The following is a 25,327-nucleotide window of genomic DNA, read 5'->3' as shown; positions in this document are numbered from 1 at the left end:
AAGTGACTTAAACATTAAAAAATAGCATAGAGCCTCTTCATGCATCCCATCGTGAAGCATAAGCACCAAAGAAGAGCCCATCTATCATGAAACATATTAGGCTATTATATCTTCAAGCAAGATCATTGTATCAAAACTGCTTTTGCAGTTTTCGGACCTGACCAACAAATTGAAACGCTTATAATACATAACTAGTAAATGTTAAACCACGTCAAGCGGGGCACTGTATTCTTTTCTCCCACTCATTGAGTTGAAAATATCCAAGCACTTGTCAATTGTCCAAAGTCTTTAGACAATGTATGCACTATATTAAGGTGATTGCATATCTGAACAACATGTTTGTAATTCTTTCAAATCAATACAAAGCTAACGCCCAGTGCCCTCCTAGACATATGACTCCACCTTTTTGAAGCCAGATAAAACTATGTTTAGTGGCCAGTAAACGCAAATCTGGCCCACACCAATTTCTCAGTCATTTTTTGCTAACTTTTAAGAGACCTCCTTCCAATTTACCCACTAGCTCCACAAGCAACCGATATGGTGTAGTGTCTCGACTAGGAGGTATCATGCATTCCACATTCTATAGGAATTAAGCAGGAAAAAAATTATAGAACGGGAAATAGAGAAATTAGATTTACTAATAGTACAAATAATATAGTATAGTCCATACGGAATATATTTAATGGTAATCAGCAGAATATACGAAAACATATTATTTCGATGTGCATACGCTCAATAATATGCTGCACCTAACCACTATGGATTGATGTTTTGTTTGAATACAAAACAGCACATGTTCAAATCAATACAGACTGCATTCAATAATATAAATAACAGCACATTCAAGAATAAATCACCAGCAGTGGAAACAATATTAAAAGCAAATATTACACGGTAGAAAAGAAATTGGGTTATGAAATTCAGTGAAACAATGAAAAACTGATGAAAGAGATATTTGTATTGTACCTCTAGTATTATGCAGAGTCTATGTGGTTGACTCTGATCCATATTCATCATAGAAAGCGCATCAGATTAAGGAGATACACATGACAAAATACTTGCTGCACGAAAGCATACTCTTCCATTATATGTTAGCTAGCACCACACGCCACTGACCAGCTCAGACCATGGTGCATTGATGAGAGCCATTGTAGGTTTCAGCATCAAGGTTTGCACACTGAAATGAAATGATGCATCTAATTACAGCAATAGCAAGCAAAAGAAAAGCAAGCAAGCGAACAAACAACCAAACAACCAAAATCAACAACTTAGCTTCATAAAGCTCAGTCACAGAGTGTGACATCCATATCAAACTATTTTAATACAGAATTTACTTAATTAGATGCTAGGAACACCTCTTATCAGTACAGACGGAATGTTACAATACACTAAAAACCCTTCTATGCATAGCCATATTGCGTTACTGTATAGTTTTAGCATAATGCTAACAAAGCCTGCAATCAGGATTATTTGACAAGGCTTTTGCATCTAAGAGAGAAGAGGAGAACGGAGGAGGAGAGGGGGGAAAGAGATAGGGAGAGGGGTGTGGGAAAAAAGATCGCGCGCTCGCGGCGGGGGGGGGGGGGGGGGGAGGGGGCGGATCACATAACTTAATTTCAGTGATGCTTTGATGAAATGATGAAATGAAAAGTATTATATTCGTAACTGTCTAGTCCTGATACCATTTGAAAGTGGCCAAATCCAACCTCTGCATCATTTGCGCCAATTGTAAATTGTTTCATATAGACATCTCTTTTTGTGGAAGTTACTCAAGTCTATCACTTCACAATCAATGTAGATATCTCACTAAACGAATTTACGCAACTATATCATATATGACAAGTTATCAATGGCACATACATAATTTATTCTTTCCCACTCAAGTCTACCTTACAGGTACAGTATATATTATTGATACTACCGCTAGGAAGGCGTGACAAGACACTCCCGGACATGAAAGACGGTGATATGATAAGATACAAGACTAAGAACAATAAATAATCATTCAATATAAGTAGAATACAGTGGACACAACCACAGCCATGTGCATAATCCTACATGGCCTATCATACACGTATATATCAAAACCATAGTATTAGAACATGACTCTTTGTAAAATAATAGAACTGCTCTGGATTTGATATCATGCTATAACCTCCATTCTCTGCATTTCAAAAAACAGGCACGCTGCTTGATCAGTTCGATTGTGTCTAGCATTGCACCGTATCATCATGTTATAGATGTCGCTCCGAGCACAACTAGGATCTTTTTGATTTTTTCACCAACGAAAGACATTGACAGCTATGTTCAGAGAACCAGTGGCGTTATTTTTCCTGCCCAACAAATGCCAACGGAATTAGTTACTTTAATGTTTACTCATCACTGCCCATATAATTCAGGAACTCATAAATGTATTCCATGTCAAGTGCATAAGATAGTCATCCTAATACTTCAAAAGCCGTAATCAACAAATTAAGCCTCTAAAAACTCGCTAACACCCAGTGATAAGAAGGGTGACCCTTAAACTTTCAAGCTGTACAATAACCCCCCCCCGGGGGGGCGGGGGGGGGGGGGCGCAACACACAAATCTTTTTAAGCGTACATCAGATAAACCTGCAACTTTCAACTTTCAATAACCCAAGTTGGTCCTCACACCAACCCCCCCCCCCCTTCCCGATGGCGATAACCAACAATTTATCACATGGGTGGCTGGCTAAAATTATGCAAGGAGCATATTTAATTTACCGGTGAATCATGAAAATATAGTGGTCACGCCTATTTAGTGCCCGTTATTTAGGAAAAACATCCGAAAGTTGGGAAGGTAGTAGTATTCTTTAGAAACTCAATTGCGGGGGTGCCGGGGGGGACGCGCTGACATCTATAAAAGTTAAGGGGTTATTTGAGAATGACCAAACTTGATGGGGGAAGTTTGTGAAAAATTACACCCTAAAAGAAGTGTTAAATAGCCACTTAATTACCTTAATAATTTACTCACATTGCACTTACGTACCCTCACTTAGTTTTCTGCCAGCATTTATTTACCCTAAGTTTTTAAAAATTGACTCTCAAACCCTCTATCATGCGGAGATAGAAAATTTTCAATTGGACATTCTCAACTATGTACACTTAAATCAATGTTGCAAATGTAGTGTTCACATCAGAACATTAACACCTTGTTTGGAACACTTAGGAGGTGAGAAGTAATTCACCTAGTTCCCCTTTGGTTCACCACCTAATAGTATAAAATTTGTTACCCCTCATCATTGTGAGGTCGCTAACCGAAGCGGAAGGGAACTCCCTTTCCCTTCTCTTCCCTTCTCTTTCTTTCTCTTTCTAGACTTCCCTTCACCCGCCTCAAATCCAAACAGGCCCTTAAGGCAAAAAGTTTTCATGTTGCCAATCTTAAACATACATAAATGCCACAAAAACAAGATGAGAGGAATATTATAAGCTGCAAAGGTGCGGTGAAGCTATAAGATATTTAAGTGCTATTCTAGCCTAAAAGATTTCCACTATTTTTCGGGAGACAAACAATTACCCTAATAACCAGAAGGAAAATCTTCCTCGTTCGAAATCGCCTCGATCAAGAAATTAAAGAAACCCCGGTCGATAACTACCTCCACCAGTTGAAGCCTCATGACCCGATCGCACACATCGGAGACGTCCATCCTTCTTGAAGCGCGGTCCGTCGACCCCGCAGCGGTTGAACGGGCGGGTATGGCGTCTCGCAGCCACGCCGCACGAAACCCGAACCTTAGACCGTCTCCACTCGCCCGGTCGCTAGTTCGACGGTGTGGCATTAGCCTCCCTCTGCGTCACCATTTCGGCGGGGTCGTTTCGTGGCGTTAGGGTTTGAAGGTTTTGGGTGGGTGATGGGTCAGGCTGGGGGTGCGTAACGCGAGGCCGTTTTGAGGCGGGTGCAGTGCGGCTGGGTGGATGTGCGGCGGTGGGGGAGCGGGTTGGGAGGGGAGGATGTGCCTGCCGCTTCATCTGCTGCGCTACGCGAGAGGGGGACGTGAGAGGGAGAGTAGGCGGGATGAAGTAAAAAGCTTTATTTATTCTGCATTGGATATTTTTGCGGACAAATTTTTGAAAAATAACCAATTTTCAAATTATATAGCAAAATTGATCTTTTCTGAAAAAATTAGCAAAACCGACCTTTTTCATCTTGAAAAGGGTCGGTTTTGCTGAGAAAGTGTTTTTCAAACTGCACGGGACTAGCAGTCCCGTCCCGTGCATTTCGTTTTCTTTTCGAACTACACGAGACTAGTAGTCACATGCATTTCAAAACTATTTGCTGAGTGCAGTTCGAAAAGAAAACGAAATGCACGGGACTGCTAGTCCCGTGTAGTTCGAAAAACTCTTTCGCAGCAAAACCGACCCTTTTCATCTGAAAATGATCGGTTTTACTGATTTTTTAAAAAAGATCAATTTTGCTATATAAACTTGAAAAAGGGGTGTTTTCAAAAAAATTATCCTATTTTTGCCTCTCAATCCGAGGTCTTACTCGCGCAAAGTGATTTTCGCTTTTACCGAGGTCCAAAACATCAAATGCATTCTATTTTCTATGTTGTATCTTCTAAAAAAAATTAAAAATTAAACACTCAAAATATTCTTGTCTTTCTCCTCATCCTCTTTTAACCCACAACTCATTCCCTACTTCTTACTCTATCAAGTGTTCTCCATCTTTTTTGTTTGGACTCTACAATCTACTCCATTCCTCCTCTTGGACTCCACCGAACACCTTCCCCTCTTCCATCTTATTTTCGTCGGCTCATAGGTTTTTGTTGCTATATTTACATGTATTACTGCTATACTTATAGATTTTCATGCTATTCTTATATGCGTTGTTGTTATACTTAGAGCGTTTTGTTGGGATTCAAGTCCTCTCAAATTAAGTGGTAATTGGAGAGTCTCCAATTTCTCCGATGATTGTCATTCATTTCTAATTCAAGGGATGAGATTAGGCTACGAGATAGAATCGCTACGATATTAAAAACCACTATTTTTTTTAAAACCACTATTCTTTGAAAACCACGATCGCAATAGTGGAATCCCATGTGGCCTAATCTTGTCCATTAAATTCGGAATGTATGATAATAATTGGAGGAATTGGAGACTCCTCAGTTACCACCTAATTGGAGAGGATCTAAATCTGTTTTGTTGTTATACTCACATGTATCGGGAAATGGAGAGAAACTGTGACAAAGCAGAAGGGAAAAGAAAGGATAAGAGGAGGTAAGGCGAGGGTGAGAAGGAGGTGACAGTGATGATGAAGAGTTGATGATGGTGGATCTTGGAGAAGTGGGGACAGAGGAGGATGCAACTGAAGTGAAGGAAATGACTATTTTTTGTTAGAGAGAAGAAGATGAAGGGTATTTAGGGTATTTTTGTTTTATTAAGAGAGACAATACACATTTATGATTGTATTTTATACTCTTGGATTTAAAAGAAAATTCAAATATCATTTTTAATTTATGGTATAGATAGAGCCTGGTAGGTTTAAAAATAAAACAGAGTAAAACTTTATAAGTAAAAAGCCCTCTTTATCTTTTGGGTGAGTTAAATATTTTAAATTGGGTGAAATGAGTGAAATTATTGGAAATGGAAAATAAAAAAAAAACACAAAGGGATCATTTTGGTCCCTGTGCTAGGCTTTCATATTCAAATTGATTACGTAATTTTTTCTTCTTCTCATCTTCGTTATTGTATATCCTATTGACATGATTTGGCAAGAGGTATGAAGAGAAGAAGAGGAATGAAGTCGGGTACAAAGAGATATAAGGAAGGACTCATGTATTGCATTCTTGTTTAGCTGGAGGAGAGGAGAGAGAAGATGAACTACTTTGTAGTCCATTTACTTTCTCTTCTTGAATCCCTCCAATTTGGAGGGATTCTTTTCTCTCCTATTTCTAGTTCATTTGAGTTTTCTCTCACCTCACATCACCTTACTCTACCTCTCCCTCCAAAAATCCTCTACCAAAGTCAATTTAGTCTTTTTTTTACCTGCCCTCCCCCTTACCTCCCTATCTACCAAACGAAGCATAGATGAAAGCTTAGTGCTAGTTTAAATACCTATTAAAATTCCATAAAATATAATTTGACAGGATAATACAACCTTAATGAAGGTAAGGGCTTGTTTTGTTCGAATATTGAAAAACTATGGAATGGAAATGTAGTGTAGAAGCCTATATTCCATCATTTTTGGATGTGTCATGAAAATAGTTATCAATTGTTTGTTTCGCATGCATAATAATGTGTGGAAATATGTTTCCACTATTTCTATTATTTGGTCAAAAATATAAAACCAAGATAATAAACTTATGTATATTGCAACATTCACTTCTGAAGTTTGTACAACTTTCCCCTTGTTCTTCCCGGCTTTGTCCTTCAACTTTGGGCAGTCGATCTTCCAATGTCCCTTTTCTTTTGTAGGCTGTCTAAAAATCACTGCAGATAGTTGATTCTCATCAAACACCAATGATGAAAATTATAATTTGACGATTTCCAGAAGACTATAATTTGAAGACTTTCACGTGGATCGATGAAGGTTACAATCTGACGACCTTCGCAACAACTGATGAAAGCTCTAATCAACAGCCTTCACAATCAACATCGGGAGTTATAATCTGACGACTCTTACATTTTCAAGAAGTCAAGACAAAGATTATAAGATGACGATCTTTGCAACGTTGTAGCAAAAGAGACTACAAATCGGCAGTCTCTTCAAACCAAAACGCAGATATCTCTCAAACCGTAAGGAATTTGGCAAAACTGACAGAGCAAACTGAACCCTACGGGGTTGGTTTGGTTGGCTCCGTCTCGTCGAGATAGTCGATTTTTATATATAATTCGTCCAATTCTGACTTACGGTTTGAAAGTTATGACATGTTCTTCGCAGCAAGTTATGTTCTGAAGTCCGTCTGCAAGACTGGACTTCGTCTGAACATTGGACTTAGTCTGAAGTTCGCCAAGCCCGCCTAAAGCTCACCTCTATATTACAGATTCAAAACGCAGAGTTCGTGGACTTAAAATACAGAGTTCAACTCTGCGTCCAATGACAAAAATGCAGAGTTCATGTAGAGCCCAACTCTGTGTCCAACGACAAAAATGTAGAGTTCATGCAGAGCCCAATTCTGCGTCCAACGACAAAAAAACGCAGAGTTCATGTAGAGCCCAACTCTGCGTCCCAGGTCCAGAATGTAGAGTTCATCTCTGTGCAGCGCGACCTGTGCGTTTTTAGCCTAAAACAGGCCTAACTATGTGTTTCAGGTCTAAAACGCAGAGTTCAGGCCCAGAACGTTGTTTTTTAGCGTTTGACTCCTTCAAAGCACGAACTGAACGGTTTCAAAATTATTTTCCCCATGTGATTTGGGGAGCAGTTTAAGGGGGTGGTTACACCCCATTCAGCCCCACTTAGGAGCGAATTAAGGGGGTGATTACACCCCTTAATCCCTTATAAATAGGAGTAAAATCAACCGAGTTAGGGGCTGGACTCTTTGATGAGAAAGTCATAAAAAGGAGATCGGCCTTCATCCATCTTCAACTTTAGCAACAAGGAGCTTTGGAGATCAGCGACTTGAAGAAACTCTTGAATCATCTTGGAAGGTTTTTATTGAAGCCTTTGAGATTACTCGACTTGGCTTGTGAACTCTTTCTAAGAGTTCTTCTCAACTTGATCAGAGTTTAAAACTTGCTCTGCAAGTTCTTCTAAAACTCACTCTGAGTTATTAACTCGTTAAGAGTTATTTTCAAACTTGCCACGCAAGTTTTCCATAGCGTTAAATCGTAAGGAGAAGACCACGTTCCAGTGAAACAAGATATTTAGATCGTCAACGGAGAGCAAACTCGACGCGAGTATTTGAGGGAGGCACTCCATCGCCACCGTGAAGAACCCAGATCTAAACAAAGGGGAGAATTCAGATCAATTCTCCTCTCTTTTATAATTAGGAAATTCAATTGTAATCGAGATCGAGAGAATACAAATCAAATTTCTTTCATTATTTTTCTTATTACAAATTTTCCACTAAACATCTTTACAAAAACGATATTGATTTTTACCAACACTCTTATAACCACCTCTATTCTTCGATTTTGAACGGTTGACTTGACGGCAGTTTGAACTACGACCTCGAACTGCTAATGCATTTCTGATACCTTCTCGGAGAGTTCGCCATCACTCTTCCTCAACTCATAATTCACCAACGCTAAGGTCACCTCCTTATAACTAACAGTAGTTCTTTCATTGATCATAGTGAGAACAAATGTATCATAATCATCCTCCGGCAAAAAACACAATAGTAGCATTGTCTTATCTTCATCCTCAACCATGATATCTACATTGGCCATATTCGAAAGCAACTTTGTAAAGTTGTTGACATGCTCCCTAATGGAAACTCCCATCTTCATCTTAAACTGGTAAAACATCTTCTTCAAGTGAAGCCGATTTTTAATGCTCTTCGTAAGATATTTTTCATTGAGCGTTTCCCACAATCTCTTCGCCGACGTCTCGTTCATCACATCATAAATAAAATCCGACGTCAAGCACGACCGAATAACTCCACAAGCTCTACTGTTCATCTTCTTCCAAACATTGTCCTCTATGTCTTCAGGTTTCTCTTGTAACTCAAAAGTCTCCTCCAAATTCTGTGCATCCAGCGCATTCATCATCCGACACCTCCACAAATCAAAATTGATCTTACCATCAAACTTTGGAATATCAATCTTTGTATTATTGATGCTCAAACTCTGTATCGCCTTTGTAAGAGACGACCCTGATGTGCTTGCTTCTCCCATGTTGTAGATCTAACTCCAAATAAGAATCCTTCAGCGAATCTTTTGAACAAGCCCCAAGCCAAACCTGAAGCTCTGATACCACTTGTTGTGCGCAGCGGAACTTGAATCACACGAAAGTGCACAAACAAGAACGAGATAGATCACAACCAATAAGTAAAACACAATCATCACAGCAAGACAAACGAATTTTTACGTGGTTCGGTAAGTTGCCTACGTCCACGGGGCAAGGAGGGGAGAGTTTTTACTATTAGAGATAAAGAGAATTACAAATAGAGTTTCAAATCTCACCAAAACCCCTCAAACAAAGCTCTTTAGATCTCTCACAAATCCTCCCACAAAAGATGCACAATACTCTCTCAAAGGCTGCTCAAAAAACGTCCTTGCTTAACCCTAATTAATCAGAATTAGGATTATATATCAACACAAAACGAAATGGGTCAGAAAACCAACCCAGACTCAGACCCGACTAGCGTTCGATCGCCGAATTCATTGCAGTCGACCACCCAGAAATCGACAAAAATAAAAAACATTACATGGTTTGGCCGGTCGATCGCGGCGGTCAACCAAACCCTGATGGTCGACCGCGATGATCGACCGTCCTAACTCCATAAACCTGCTTCGACCTGTGCACATTTCCAATCGACCGCGGCTGATCTCGCGGTCGACCAGGAAGCTTCCAAATAGTTTTTCCTGAACTTCAAAGCTGTGTTAGCCATTTCTATAGTCCGACGGTGAGTAGTCATTAACTGGAGTTGCCAGCGAGTAATCGAGTGAGTGGGAACGTGGTGGGGTCGCCGGCGAGTACTCAGGTTTGTTTATGGAGGAAATTTTGGAGACCAATTCCTGGTTGGAATAGGAGATCAGCTCTTTCCTACAAGATTAAGGATCGGGTGAGCATAACTATTACTAATCCTATTACCATTAAGACTAGGATTAGGACTAATCTCTCCGAGTTATTAGGGACTGGGCAACACTTATTGAGCTTCTCGACTCGAACAGTCTGTGTTAAATAATTATAAAACTTTCTTAACGTTAAAGATGCATAATCTACCCAAGAGGATCTTGTTGAGTTGGTAAGTTGTCTATAAGTAGTGTTCTAATAGCTTAAGTTCGACTCTTCTGAGAAGTACCCACGGGAATTAATTTTATGAGGATGTTCGAAGTTGTATGTTAGGGGGGTGCCTCTTAGCCATGCCCCGGAGTTCGATATTTATAGTCTGAAGGATCGTAGGAAAATTCCCTCACCTAACTTAAAAAAAGCATAACTCTCACAAGGAGCTGACAATATAATTTAAGGCAAAACAAATTGACATTACGTAGTCGGGGATGTTAGATAATATAACGATCTAGACATGAATAATTGAACTAGAAATTCATATTAAAGTTACCGTTCACCGACGAAAATAATGAAAGTCTTCTCCTCTCTCTCTCTCTCCTCCCGTAGCCAATGATGGGAATTAGGTCTCTTTTCTGCATACAGTTAAGAGGAGGGACTCCCATCCTTTATATAGATATTTGTGATTAACCCTACCCATCATGGTTTAATCACAACCGTGGGATTATACTCCGGTCGATCATATCCTTTAGATATTTAAGATAACTACCCAACTTGATAAACATGAAATTGTCTAACCAGACCATGTGATTAGCATCCTGATCCTAACTTGAATCGATGGCAACTTTAAATCAAATCCAAAATCGAGTAGGTTAGGCCACATGGGTTCGTTGGATTAATCGAACCCAACAATCTCCACTTGGCACAACATACCTTATTTAAAATTTTAAAAACATTTAAATTTTTTTAAAACTTTTAAAGTCGGGTGCGCACCCATTTATTTTAGAAAACAACTTGTTGCCATGATTCTAATTAGAATAGTTTCTGAAACCTTTTCCTTAAAACAAAAACACCACTAATGGTTGATCGTGAAAGCACTATATGCTCTAATATGGCACAATGTCACTCCACGGTCTAACCGCTAGCATCGCTAATGTTCTAAAGACATTTTCCTTATGGTGGTTTTAGTGGAGTGTAATAGAGCCGTACATCCCTTATGGTCAACTCCAATGTACGCTCTTAAGTGTCCTCTACAACATACACAAACATGTATGTCATTCTGAAACTTTTACCGGCATCCGCCATGTGAAAACCATCACCTTTAGTCCAGAACGAAAGCCTGAAATATGATGCCCAATCACATTTAGCTTCAGCACAAATTTAAGAGTCTCTTTACTTTAACCTTTATGACTCTATGGACCACTATCTTTAATTCGAGTTTCTTTAGGATTAACTTAAAACTCTTTACTTTAAACTTTAGTTTTCTTTACTTTAAAAAATATATATCAAGCAACAATGACCAAAAACACAATGCTGCTAATATAAAAATCAGCACAATAGTTTCTTTATGAGCTCAAAGCAATCCAGAATATAGTACTTGAAAATAAAACAAAACTATCACGACAACTAAATCTCACTGATCATATAGAATCGAAGGACTCTAAAACACCCATACTGGATACATGTTCCTTGAAGAGCCCTGGAGAAATTCCCTTAGTCAAAGGATCAACAATCATCAACTGAGTCGGCAGATGAGGAACCTCAATCAATCCTTGTTCGACCTTATCAAGGACTAACAAGTACTTCACACCGATGTGCTTATTCCTGCTAGAAAAATTCTTGTTCTTTACAAACTGTACAACTGCCTAATTATCACAATACAACTTTACTAGTCTCTGAATGGAATCCACCACCTTTAGTTCACTGATGAAATTCTTGAGCCAAGAGGCATGCAATGTTGCTTCAAAAATAGCAACATACTCTGCCTCCATGGTGGATGTCGTCACTAAGGACTGCTTGACACTTTTCCAAGAAACTGCTCCTCCAGCGAGCAGAAATATATAACCTGATATTGATTTTCTGCTATCAGCACATCCTGCAAAATTTGAATCTGAATAACCGACGACTTCTAGATTTTTAGACCTTCTGTAGACCAACATGAAATCATTGGTCCTCTGCAAATACCACAAAACCTTCTTTACAGCTTTCCAATGAGCTACATCAGGATTTTATTGAAACCTGCCTAATATTCCCATGATATAACTGATGTCTGGCCTGATGCATGACACCACATACATTAGACTGCCAACTACAGAGACATACTCCTCAGAGTTCACGAGCTTACGCTCAACTTCATTTCATGGGCATTAAGATTTATTGAACATATCTCCTTTGACAACTGGGGCTTCACCTGGTGCACAAAACTTTATTCCATATCGCTGAAGGTTTTTTCTCAATATAAGCCCTCTGAGATAAGCCCAACAAGCCTTTACTTTGATCTCTATGGATCTTGATGCCCAAAACATAATGAGCATCTCCGAGGTCTTTCATATCAAAATGCCTCGATGGATCTTGATGCCCAAAACATAATGAGCATCTCCGAGGTCTTTCATATCAAAATGCCTCGAAAGAAAAACTTTAGTCTCATGTAGGAGATGAATATCGCTGCTGGCAAGCAATATATAATCTACATACAATACTAGAATGAGAAATCGGCTCCCACTGATTTTGAGGTATATGCAGCGATCGACAGGGTTTTCTCGGAAGCCATATAACTCATCATGTTGCGAGCAACATCTTGATAAGTACAATTTCTTCTTTCAGCTACTCCATTTTGTTGCGGAGAACTTGGGAGAGTGTACTGAGGAATAATGCCTTGTGACCATGATATGTATCGTCCTGATCGCTTTTACCATAGAATTCCCCACCTCGATCAGAACGTACATATTTAATCTTTCTTTCTAACTGTTTTTTTTTAACTTCAACTTGAAAGATCTTGAAAACATCCAGTGCCTCATATTTGTGGTGAAGACAAAAATATATAGGCATAGCGCAAAAAATTATCTATGAAGGAGATGAAGTATCGCTAACCACTATGAGAGAGAATGAGAAGGTCTACAAATATCTGTATGAATGAGGTCAAGGAGACTTTCACTCCTGGAGGCTTCAAATTTTCTCAATTTAGTCATCTTTCCCTTGATACAGTCAACACATATACCAAAATTAGAGAAATCTAACTTTTTAAGAACATCAGACTATACTAAGGATTCCAGTCACTTTCTTGAAGCATGTCCTAATCTCCAATGCCAAAGTATGGAAGAATTACTATTAAGCCTAGGACGTTTTGTACCAGAAGAAATGAATCCACAGACATACAGAGAGGGGAAGGAAAAGATGCATCCAAATTTAATCTATAAAGACCGTCAATTAAGAAACCATGTCTGATAACATCCAAACCATTTTGATAGAAACAAAACTATTCTCAAAAACAAAACTATAACCAGATTTAGAAAATTTAGAAACCGAAATAAAATTCATTCTCATAGGAGGTACATAGAAAGTGTCTGATAAAACTAAGGAAACTCCAAAATACAAGCGCAGACTGAAAGTCCCAATGAGCTCCACCTGCAAAGGCTGTGAGTTTCCCAAAAGTAGTTGCTCATTTGTCCTTGCCTTCCGACTGTGAATTATTCCCTCCCTTCTTCTTTAGCCACTGCTTATACTTCAGACAATCTCTCTTCATATGACCAGGTTTCTTGCAGAAGAAACATTTGTAGGCTGTCTAAAAATCACAATGGATAGTCGATCCCTATCAAGCCCTGATAATGAAAGTTACAATCAGACGACTTTCTGATCTTTGCATCCGCAATTCTGCAACCGCTATAGACACGGCCTCATCTCTGAGATGACTGATCTTGATGGCTGCGACAACAGCATGACTAATATGATATTAGCAACTATTAGAGATGCTGATGAGCAGTGTAGTGATTTCAGAAATCAAAGGTTGGACTTAGTTGGTGAGTTGCTTGGTAGAGAGCTATGGGCAAATATTCATCTTCAAAACACTATGGATGTTGATTCCCGTCAAGCTCTCACAACGAAAGCTACAATCAAATAGCTTTCGGGTCGACAATCGAAAGCGGTAAATAGAGGACCTTTCACGTAGATCGAGAAGAGTTACAATTCAACGACGCTTCCGACAACTGATGAAAGCTCTATTCTGTAGCCTTCGCAACCAACAGTGAGAGTTACAATTTGACGACTCTCATATCCTATAACAGGCAAGGATCAATAAACAATAGCCTTCGCAATGTTATAATGGATGAGGTTACAAGTCAACAACCTCTCTCAAACGCAGAAAGTTGTTACAATCTGACGACCTTCACAACAACTGATGAAAGCTCTAATTCAACAGCCTTCACAATCAACATCGGGAGTTACAAATTGACGACTCTCATATTATCAAGAGCTAAATGTAAGGATTACAATCTGACGATCCTCACAAAAGTTCAAAAATAAAAAAAAAAGATTATAATTGATAATCTCTTCAACGCGAAGGTCGCGTTTGACCATTTCAAATCCTTGAAACGGTCCTCCACTTAATAGGGCAACTAACCTCCATCATGGAGCTAATTAAGGGGGATAGTTATACCCCTTAAACTCCTACAAATAGGGGGTTTTCACAGCAAAATGGGGCGGGTTGATAGGTTGATCAATCGGTTTTCTGAGATCAAAACCGCAAAGAGTTGAGGGGAGCTGGTATCAAAACCACCCAAGGTCAACAAATCTCGGCAGTTGAGTAATCGGAAGGAAGAGATCTTCGGGAGATCAAGGAACTGATCAACGATCAGTTAATCAAATCCCGAAGGATCCTTTCATCAAAGGTATCATCCACTTGGCAATTAACCGAATTTTCGGTTCCAACAACTCTGTTATAGAGTTTTAACTCATTCTGAGTTCTTAAACTCGTTAAGAGTTCTTAATTAGCTTGCAACGCAAGTTAATCACATCAAACCAGACATTCGGTTTTCAACAACTCTTATCAGAGTTCTTAACTCGTTCAGAGTTCTTCAACACTCGTCAAGAGTTCTAAACCGAAGTCATCAAACACTTCAGTTATTCCAGTGAAGAAGGACGGTCGAATCGTCAACAGAGAGCAAGTTCGACGCGATCAATCAAAGGAAGCACTCCATCGCTACCAAGAAGAACCCAGTCTTAAACAAAGGAGAGAATCAAATCCATTCTCTCACTCACAGTGGCTGCTGCCTTTTCATGAGGGATATGGAGTAGTGCTTTCTGTATAAGTGGGACATCAAGGTCTGTCCACCTGTCGAGCCAGAATCTAACATCCCTACCACCTTTAATAGACCAAACCATATGATGTAGGCCCTTGTTCCAAATAGGGGCCAACTGCCTCCATGTATCCGAGTCCCCCTGTTTGGCAACAGCAAGACGCCTCCAGTCAGCCCGATGGCCATATTTTGCTTTCAGAACCTTCACCCACAAGCCCTCTGTTTCGTGTAAGCTCCTCTCAGCCCGATGGCCATATTTTGCTTTCAGAACCTTCACCCACAAGCCCTCTGTTTCGTGTAAGCTCCTCTAAGATAATTTAAGGAGACATGCCTCGTTCATGATGCTCAACTTTTTTATACCGAGTCCTCCCACTTGTTTCGGAGTACAAATCCGATTCCACCCTATAGGATGGAAACCTCTCTTATCTGGATCATGACCCCACATAAATGCCCTTTGTTTACGTTCAACAACATTGCATATCGCTACTGGAAGCTTATCCGTGTGCATGGTAAAAATAGGCATACTTGCCATGACAGACTTAATCAAGGTCACTCGTCCCGCCATAGATAAGCAGCTTGCTTTCCATCCCGCAAATTTGCGCGATATCTTTTCCAATAGATCATTATATCGCTGGACTTTTCTCCTCCCATTGGTAATATCAATACCCAGATATCTCCCTAAATCATTTGTTCTGGAGAACCCGCTATACAGAAGGATATTACTTGCCACAGCTTCATCAATGTTCTTTGAGAACATAATATTTGTCTTTTGTTTGTTGACTTTTTGCCCAGACGCTGTGCAAAAATTTTCCAGACATTGACATATACACTCCGCCTGATCCTTATTAGCTTCAGCAACAAGGATTAGATCATCTGCAAACATTAAATGTGAGATTAAAGGGCCCTTCTTGCCCAAAGGCATAGGCCTCCACTTATTGGCCTGCACACAATCCAGAATCATATGGGTGAGTTTTTCTAAACAGAGGACAAAAAGATAGGGTGAGAAGGGGTCACCCTGCCTTATACCCCTAGAGGGCTTGAAATCCGAAGAAGTATTACCATTCCACAAGACCGAAAGTCGCAAAGGTCGAACTCTGCGTTAAAGTTTCGAACGCACAGTTCAGATCTGGCGTTTAAAGTTCATCAACGCAAAGGTCGAACTCTGCGTTAAAGTTTCGAACGCACAGTTCAGATCTGGCGTTTAAAGTTCATCAACGCAAAGGTCGAACTCTGCGTTAAAGTTTCGAACGCACAGTTCAGATCTGGCGTTTAAAGTTCATCAACGCAAAGGTCGAACTCTGCGTTAAAGTTTCGAACGCACAGTTCAGATCTGGCGTTTAAAGTTCATCAACGCAAAGGTCGAACTCTGCGTTAAAGTTTCGAACGCACAGTTCAGATCTGGCGTTTAAAGTTCATCAACGCAAAGGTCGAACTCTGCGTTAAAGTTTCGAACGCACAGTTCAGATCTGGCGTTTAAAGTTCATCAACGCAAAGGTCGAACTCTGCGTTAAAGTTTCGAACGCACAGTTCAGATCTGGCGTTTAAAGTTCATCAACGCAAAGGTCGAACTCTGCGTTAAAGTTTCGAACGCACAGTTCAGATCTGGCGTTTAAAGTTCATCAACGCAAAGGTCGAACTCTGCGTTAAAGTTTCGAACGCACAGTTCAGATCTGGCGTTTAAAGTTCATCAACGCAAAGGTCGAACTCTGCGTTAAAGTTTCGAACGCACAGTTCAGATCTGGCGTTTAAAGTTCATCAACGCAAAGGTCGAACTCTGCGTTAAAGTTTCGAACGCACAGTTCAGATCTGGCGTTTAAAGTTCATCAACGCAAAGGTCGAACTCTGCGTTAAAGTTTCGAACGCACAGTTCAGATCTGGCGTTTAAAGTTCATCAACGCAAAGGTCGAACTCTGCGTTAAAGTTTCGAACGCACAGTTCAGATCTGGCGTTTAAAGTTCATCAACGCAAAGGTCGAACTCTGCGTTAAAGTTTCGAACGCACAGTTCAGATCTGGCGTTTAAAGTTCATCAACGCAAAGGTCGAACTCTGCGTTAAAGTTTCGAACGCACAGTTCAGATCTGGCGTTTAAAGTTCATCAACGCAAAGGTCGAACTCTGCGTTAAAGTTTCGAACGCACAGTTCAGATCTGGCGTTTAAAGTTCATCAACGCAAAGGTCGAACTCTGCGTTAAAGTTTCGAACGCACAGTTCAGATCTGGCGTTTAAAGTTCATCAACGCAAAGGTCGAACTCTGCGTTAAAGTTTCGAACGCACAGTTCAGATCTGGCGTTTAAAGTTCATCAACGCAAAGGTCGAACTCTGCGTTAAAGTTTCGAACGCACAGTTCAGATCTGGCGTTTAAAGTTCATCAACGCAAAGGTCGAACTCTGCGTTAAAGTTTCGAACGCACAGTTCAGATCTGGCGTTTAAAGTTCATCAACGCAAAGGTCGAACTCTGCGTTAAAGTTTCGAACGCACAGTTCAGATCTGGCGTTTAAAGTTCATCAACGCAAAGGTCGAACTCTGCGTTAAAGTTTCGAACGCACAGTTCAGATCTGGCGTTTAAAGTTCATCAACGCAAAGGTCGAACTCTGCGTTAAAGTTTCGAACGCACAGTTCAGATCTGGCGTTTAAAGTTCATCAACGCAAAGGTCGAACTCTGCGTTAAAGTTTCGAACGCACAGTTCAGATCTGGCGTTTAAAGTTCATCAACGCAAAGGTCGAACTCTGCGTTAAAGTTTCGAACGCACAGTTCAGATCTGGCGTTTAAAGTTCATCAACGCAAAGGTCGAACTCTGCGTTAAAGTTTCGAACGCACAGTTCAGATCTGGCGTTTAAAGTTCATCAACGCAAAGGTCGAACTCTGCGTTAAAGTTTCGAACGCACAGTTCAGATCTGGCGTTTAAAGTTCATCAACGCAAAGGTCGAACTCTGCGTTAAAGTTTCGAACGCACAGTTCAGATCTGGCGTTTAAAGTTCATCAACGCAAAGGTCGAACTCTGCGTTAAAGTTTCGAACGCACAGTTCAGATCTGGCGTTTAAAGTTCATCAACGCAAAGGTCGAACTCTGCGTTAAAGTTTCGAACGCACAGTTCAGATCTGGCGTTTAAAGTTCATCAACGCAAAGGTCGAACTCTGCGTTAAAGTTTCGAACGCACAGTTCAGATCTGGCGTTTAAAGTTCATCAACGCAAAGGTCGAACTCTGCGTTAAAGTTTCGAACGCACAGTTCAGATCTGGCGTTTAAAGTTCATCAACGCAAAGGTCGAACTCTGCGTTAAAGTTTCGAACGCACAGTTCAGATCTGGCGTTTAAAGTTCATCAACGCAAAGGTCGAACTCTGCGTTAAAGTTTCGAACGCACAGTTCAGATCTGGCGTTTAAAGTTCATCAACGCAAAGGTCGAACTCTGCGTTAAAGTTTCGAACGCACAGTTCAGATCTGGCGTTTAAAGTTCATCAACGCAAAGGTCGAACTCTGCGTTAAAGTTTCGAACGCACAGTTCAGATCTGGCGTTTAAAGTTCATCAACGCAAAGGTCGAACTCTGCGTTAAAGTTTCGAACGCACAGTTCAGATCTGGCGTTTAAAGTTCATCAACGCAAAGGTCGAACTCTGCGTTAAAGTTTCGAACGCACAGTTCAGATCTGGCGTTTAAAGTTCATCAACGCAAAGGTCGAACTCTGCGTTAAAGTTTCGAACGCACAGTTCAGATCTGGCGTTTAAAGTTCATCAACGCAAAGGTCGAACTCTGCGTTAAAGTTTCGAACGCACAGTTCAGATCTGGCGTTTAAAGTTCATCAACGCAAAGGTCGAACTCTGCGTTAAAGTTTCGAACGCACAGTTCAGATCTGGCGTTTAAAGTTCATCAACGCAAAGGTCGAACTCTGCGTTAAAGTTTCGAACGCACAGTTCAGATCTGGCGTTTAAAGTTCATCAACGCAAAGGTCGAACTCTGCGTTAAAGTTTCGAACGCACAGTTCAGATCTGGCGTTTAAAGTTCATCAACGCAAAGGTCGAACTCTGCGTTAAAGTTTCGAACGCACAGTTCAGATCTGGCGTTTAAAGTTCATCAACGCAAAGGTCGAACTCTGCGTTAAAGTTTCGAACGCACAGTTCAGATCTGGCGTTTAAAGTTCATCAACGCAAAGGTCGAACTCTGCGTTAAAGTTTCGAACGCACAGTTCAGATCTGGCGTTTAAAGTTCATCAACGCAAAGGTCGAACTCTGCGTTAAAGTTTCGAACGCACAGTTCAGATCTGGCGTTTAAAGTTCATCAACGCAAAGGTCGAACTCTGCGTTAAAGTTTCGAACGCACAGTTCAGATCTGGCGTTTAAAGTTCATCAACGCAAAGGTCGAACTCTGCGTTAAAGTTTCGAACGCACAGTTCAGATCTGGCGTTTAAAGTTCATCAACGCAAAGGTCGAACTCTGCGTTAAAGTTTCGAACGCACAGTTCAGATCTGGCGTTTAAAGTTCATCAACGCAAAGGTCGAACTCTGCGTTAAAGTTTCGAACGCACAGTTCAGATCTGGCGTTTAAAGTTCATCAACGCAAAGGTCGAACTCTGCGTTAAAGTTTCGAACGCACAGTTCAGATCTGGCGTTTAAAGTTCATCAACGCAAAGGTCGAACTCTGCGTTAAAGTTTCGAACGCACAGTTCAGATCTGGCGTTTAAAGTTCATCAACGCAAAGGTCGAACTCTGCGTTAAAGTTTCGAACGCACAGTTCAGATCTGGCGTTTAAAGTTCATCAACGCAAAGGTCGAACTCTGCGTTAAAGTTTCGAACGCACAGTTCAGATCTGGCGTTTAAAGTTCATCAACGCAAAGGTCGAACTCTGCGTTAAAGTTTCGAACGCACAGTTCAGATCTGGCGTTTAAAGTTCATCAACGCAAAGGTCGAACTCTGCGTTAAAGTTTCGAACGCACAGTTCAGATCTGGCGTTTAAAGTTCATCAACGCAAAGGTCGAACTCTGCGTTAAAGTTTCGAACGCACAGTTCAGATCTGGCGTTTAAAGTTCATCAACGCAAAGGTCGAACTCTGCGTTAAAGTTTCGAACGCACAGTTCAGATCTGGCGTTTAAAGTTCATCAACGCAAAGGTCGAACTCTGCGTTAAAGTTTCGAACGCACAGTTCAGATCTGGCGTTTAAAGTTCATCAACGCAAAGGTCGAACTCTGCGTTAAAGTTTCGAACGCACAGTTCAGATCTGGCGTTTAAAGTTCATCAACGCAAAGGTCGAACTCTGCGTTAAAGTTTCGAACGCACAGTTCAGATCTGGCGTTTAAAGTTCATCAACGCAAAGGTCGAACTCTGCGTTAAAGTTTCGAACGCACAGTTCAGATCTGGCGTTTAAAGTTCATCAACGCAAAGGTCGAACTCTGCGTTAAAGTTTCGAACGCACAGTTCAGATCTGGCGTTTAAAGTTCATCAACGCAAAGGTCGAACTCTGCGTTAAAGTTTCGAACGCACAGTTCAGATCTGGCGTTTAAAGTTCATCAACGCAAAGGTCGAACTCTGCGTTAAAGTTTCGAACGCACAGTTCAGATCTGGCGTTTAAAGTTCATCAACGCAAAGGTCGAACTCTGCGTTAAAGTTTCGAACGCACAGTTCAGATCTGGCGTTTAAAGTTCATCAACGCAAAGGTCGAACTCTGCGTTAAAGTTTCGAACGCACAGTTCAGATCTGGCGTTTAAAGTTCATCAACGCAAAGGTCGAACTCTGCGTTAAAGTTTCGAACGCACAGTTCAGATCTGGCGTTTAAAGTTCATCAACGCAAAGGTCGAACTCTGCGTTAAAGTTTCGAACGCACAGTTCAGATCTGGCGTTTAAAGTTCATCAACGCAAAGGTCGAACTCTGCGTTAAAGTTTCGAACGCACAGTTCAGATCTGGCGTTTAAAGTTCATCAACGCAAAGGTCGAACTCTGCGTTAAAGTTTCGAACGCACAGTTCAGATCTGGCGTTTAAAGTTCATCAACGCAAAGGTCGAACTCTGCGTTAAAGTTTCGAACGCACAGTTCAGATCTGGCGTTTAAAGTTCATCAACGCAAAGGTCGAACTCTGCGTTAAAGTTTCGAACGCACAGTTCAGATCTGGCGTTTAAAGTTCATCAACGCAAAGGTCGAACTCTGCGTTAAAGTTTCGAACGCACAGTTCAGATCTGGCGTTTAAAGTTCATCAACGCAAAGGTCGAACTCTGCGTTAAAGTTTCGAACGCACAGTTCAGATCTGGCGTTTAAAGTTCATCAACGCAAAGGTCGAACTCTGCGTTAAAGTTTCGAACGCACAGTTCAGATCTGGCGTTTAAAGTTCATCAACGCAAAGGTCGAACTCTGCGTTAAAGTTTCGAACGCACAGTTCAGATCTGGCGTTTAAAGTTCATCAACGCAAAGGTCGAACTCTGCGTTAAAGTTTCGAACGCACAGTTCAGATCTGGCGTTTAAAGTTCATCAACGCAAAGGTCGAACTCTGCGTTAAAGTTTCGAACGCACAGTTCAGATCTGGCGTTTAAAGTTCATCAACGCAAAGGTCGAACTCTGCGTTAAAGTTTCGAACGCACAGTTCAGATCTGGCGTTTAAAGTTCATCAACGCAAAGGTCGAACTCTGCGTTAAAGTTTCGAACGCACAGTTCAGATCTGGCGTTTAAAGTTCATCAACGCAAAGGTCGAACTCTGCGTTAAAGTTTCGAACGCACAGTTCAGATCTGGCGTTTAAAGTTCATCAACGCAAAGGTCGAACTCTGCGTTAAAGTTTCGAACGCACAGTTCAGATCTGGCGTTTAAAGTTCATCAACGCAAAGGTCGAACTCTGCGTTAAAGTTTCGAACGCACAGTTCAGATCTGGCGTTTAAAGTTCATCAACGCAAAGGTCGAACTCTGCGTTAAAGTTTCGAACGCACAGTTCAGATCTGGCGTTTAAAGTTCATCAACGCAAAGGTCGAACTCTGCGTTAAAGTTTCGAACGCACAGTTCAGATCTGGCGTTTAAAGTTCATCAACGCAAAGGTCGAACTCTGCGTTAAAGTTTCGAACGCACAGTTCAGATCTGGCGTTTAAAGTTCATCAACGCAAAGGTCGAACTCTGCGTTAAAGTTTCGAACGCACAGTTCAGATCTGGCGTTTAAAGTTCATCAACGCAAAGGTCGAACTCTGCGTTAAAGTTTCGAACGCACAGTTCAGATCTGGCGTTTAAAGTTCATCAACGCAAAGGTCGAACTCTGCGTTAAAGTTTCGAACGCACAGTTCAGATCTGGCGTTTAAAGTTCATCAACGCAAAGGTCGAACTCTGCGTTAAAGTTTCGAACGCACAGTTCAGATCTGGCGTTTAAAGTTCATCAACGCAAAGGTCGAACTCTGCGTTAAAGTTTCGAACGCACAGTTCAGATCTGGCGTTTAAAGTTCATCAACGCAAAGGTCGAACTCTGCGTTAAAGTTTCGAACGCACAGTTCAGATCTGGCGTTTAAAGTTCATCAACGCAAAGGTCGAACTCTGCGTTAAAGTTTCGAACGCACAGTTCAGATCTGGCGTTTAAAGTTCATCAACGCAAAGGTCGAACTCTGCGTTAAAGTTTCGAACGCACAGTTCAGATCTGGCGTTTAAAGTTCATCAACGCAAAGGTCGAACTCTGCGTTAAAGTTTCGAACGCACAGTTCAGATCTGGCGTTTAAAGTTCATCAACGCAAAGGTCGAACTCTGCGTTAAAGTTTCGAACGCACAGTTCAGATCTGGCGTTTAAAGTTCATCAACGCAAAGGTCGAACTCTGCGTTAAAGTTTCGAACGCACAGTTCAGATCTGGCGTTTAAAGTTCATCAACGCAAAGGTCGAACTCTGCGTTAAAGTTTCGAACGCACAGTTCAGATCTGGCGTTTAAAGTTCATCAACGCAAAGGTCGAACTCTGCGTTAAAGTTTCGAACGCACAGTTCAGATCTGGCGTTTAAAGTTCATCAACGCAAAGGTCGAACTCTGCGTTAAAGTTTCGAACGCACAGTTCAGATCTGGCGTTTAAAGTTCATCAACGCAAAGGTCGAACTCTGCGTTAAAGTTTCGAACGCACAGTTCAGATCTGGCGTTTAAAGTTCATCAACGCAAAGGTCGAACTCTGCGTTAAAGTTTCGAACGCACAGTTCAGATCTGGCGTTTAAAGTTCATCAACGCAAAGGTCGAACTCTGCGTTAAAGTTTCGAACGCACAGTTCAGATCTGGCGTTTAAAGTTCATCAACGCAAAGGTCGAACTCTGCGTTAAAGTTTCGAACGCACAGTTCAGATCTGGCGTTTAAAGTTCATCAACGCAAAGGTCGAACTCTGCGTTAAAGTTTCGAACGCACAGTTCAGATCTGGCGTTTAAAGTTCATCAACGCAAAGGTCGAACTCTGCGTTAAAGTTTCGAACGCACAGTTCAGATCTGGCGTTTAAAGTTCATCAACGCAAAGGTCGAACTCTGCGTTAAAGTTTCGAACGCACAGTTCAGATCTGGCGTTTAAAGTTCATCAACGCAAAGGTCGAACTCTGCGTTAAAGTTTCGAACGCACAGTTCAGATCTGGCGTTTAAAGTTCATCAACGCAAAGGTCGAACTCTGCGTTAAAGTTTCGAACGCACAGTTCAGATCTGGCGTTTAAAGTTCATCAACGCAAAGGTCGAACTCTGCGTTAAAGTTTCGAACGCACAGTTCAGATCTGGCGTTTAAAGTTCATCAACGCAAAGGTCGAACTCTGCGTTAAAGTTTCGAACGCACAGTTCAGATCTGGCGTTTAAAGTTCATCAACGCAAAGGTCGAACTCTGCGTTAAAGTTTCGAACGCACAGTTCAGATCTGGCGTTTAAAGTTCATCAACGCAAAGGTCGAACTCTGCGTTAAAGTTTCGAACGCACAGTTCAGATCTGGCGTTTAAAGTTCATCAACGCAAAGGTCGAACTCTGCGTTAAAGTTTCGAACGCACAGTTCAGATCTGGCGTTTAAAGTTCATCAACGCAAAGGTCGAACTCTGCGTTAAAGTTTCGAACGCACAGTTCAGATCTGGCGTTTAAAGTTCATCAACGCAAAGGTCGAACTCTGCGTTAAAGTTTCGAACGCACAGTTCAGATCTGGCGTTTAAAGTTCATCAACGCAAAGGTCGAACTCTGCGTTAAAGTTTCGAACGCACAGTTCAGATCTGGCGTTTAAAGTTCATCAACGCAAAGGTCGAACTCTGCGTTAAAGTTTCGAACGCACAGTTCAGATCTGGCGTTTAAAGTTCATCAACGCAAAGGTCGAACTCTGCGTTAAAGTTTCGAACGCACAGTTCAGATCTGGCGTTTAAAGTTCATCAACGCAAAGGTCGAACTCTGCGTTAAAGTTTCGAACGCACAGTTCAGATCTGGCGTTTAAAGTTCATCAACGCAAAGGTCGAACTCTGCGTTAAAGTTTCGAACGCACAGTTCAGATCTGGCGTTTAAAGTTCATCAACGCAAAGGTCGAACTCTGCGTTAAAGTTTCGAACGCACAGTTCAGATCTGGCGTTTAAAGTTCATCAACGCAAAGGTCGAACTCTGCGTTAAAGTTTCGAACGCACAGTTCAGATCTGGCGTTTAAAGTTCATCAACGCAAAGGTCGAACTCTGCGTTAAAGTTTCGAACGCACAGTTCAGATCTGGCGTTTAAAGTTCATCAACGCAAAGGTCGAACTCTGCGTTAAAGTTTCGAACGCACAGTTCAGATCTGGCGTTTAAAGTTCATCAACGCAAAGGTCGAACTCTGCGTTAAAGTTTCGAACGCACAGTTCAGATCTGGCGTTTAAAGTTCATCAACGCAAAGGTCGAACTCTGCGTTAAAGTTTCGAACGCACAGTTCAGATCTGGCGTTTAAAGTTCATCAACGCAAAGGTCGAACTCTGCGTTAAAGTTTCGAACGCACAGTTCAGATCTGGCGTTTAAAGTTCATCAACGCAAAGGTCGAACTCTGCGTTAAAGTTTCGAACGCACAGTTCAGATCTGGCGTTTAAAGTTCATCAACGCAAAGGTCGAACTCTGCGTTAAAGTTTCGAACGCACAGTTCAGATCTGGCGTTTAAAGTTCATCAACGCAAAGGTCGAACTCTGCGTTAAAGTTTCGAACGCACAGTTCAGATCTGGCGTTTAAAGTTCATCAACGCAAAGGTCGAACTCTGCGTTAAAGTTTCGAACGCACAGTTCAGATCTGGCGTTTAAAGTTCATCAACGCAAAGGTCGAACTCTGCGTTAAAGTTTCGAACGCACAGTTCAGATCTGGCGTTTAAAGTTCATCAACGCAAAGGTCGAACTCTGCGTTAAAGTTTCGAACGCACAGTTCAGATCTGGCGTTTAAAGTTCATCAACGCAAAGGTCGAACTCTGCGTTAAAGTTTCGAACGCACAGTTCAGATCTGGCGTTTAAAGTTCATCAACGCAAAGGTC

The 25,327-nt window shown here is 41.3% G+C and overlaps 1 protein-coding gene across 1 annotated transcript in view; it reads right to left on the bottom strand.

The window, feature by feature from the left end:
- The window catches only part of LOC109831322 (pentatricopeptide repeat-containing protein At2g41720), a 25,776-nt gene extending 9,893 nt beyond the window's left edge, over positions 1-15,883 (bottom strand). Inside the window, exons 1-6 of the mRNA XM_020398656.1 lie at positions 15,340-15,883; positions 14,885-15,210; positions 11,545-11,805; positions 11,307-11,496; positions 1,117-1,196; positions 488-580 (exon numbers count right to left, since the gene is read on the bottom strand). Coding sequence (XP_020254245.1) covers positions 488-580; positions 1,117-1,196; positions 11,307-11,496; positions 11,545-11,805; positions 14,885-15,210; positions 15,340-15,883 — 1,494 coding nt within the window. The remainder of the gene's footprint in view (positions 1-487; positions 581-1,116; positions 1,197-11,306; positions 11,497-11,544; positions 11,806-14,884; positions 15,211-15,339) is intronic.

The sequence above is a fragment of the Asparagus officinalis genome, chromosome 2 (genome assembly GCF_001876935.1).
Source record: "Asparagus officinalis chromosome 2, Aspof.V1, whole genome shotgun sequence".
Taxonomy (NCBI): Eukaryota; Viridiplantae; Streptophyta; class Magnoliopsida; order Asparagales; family Asparagaceae; genus Asparagus; species Asparagus officinalis.
This window is presented reverse-complemented; position numbering and strand designations above follow the sequence as displayed.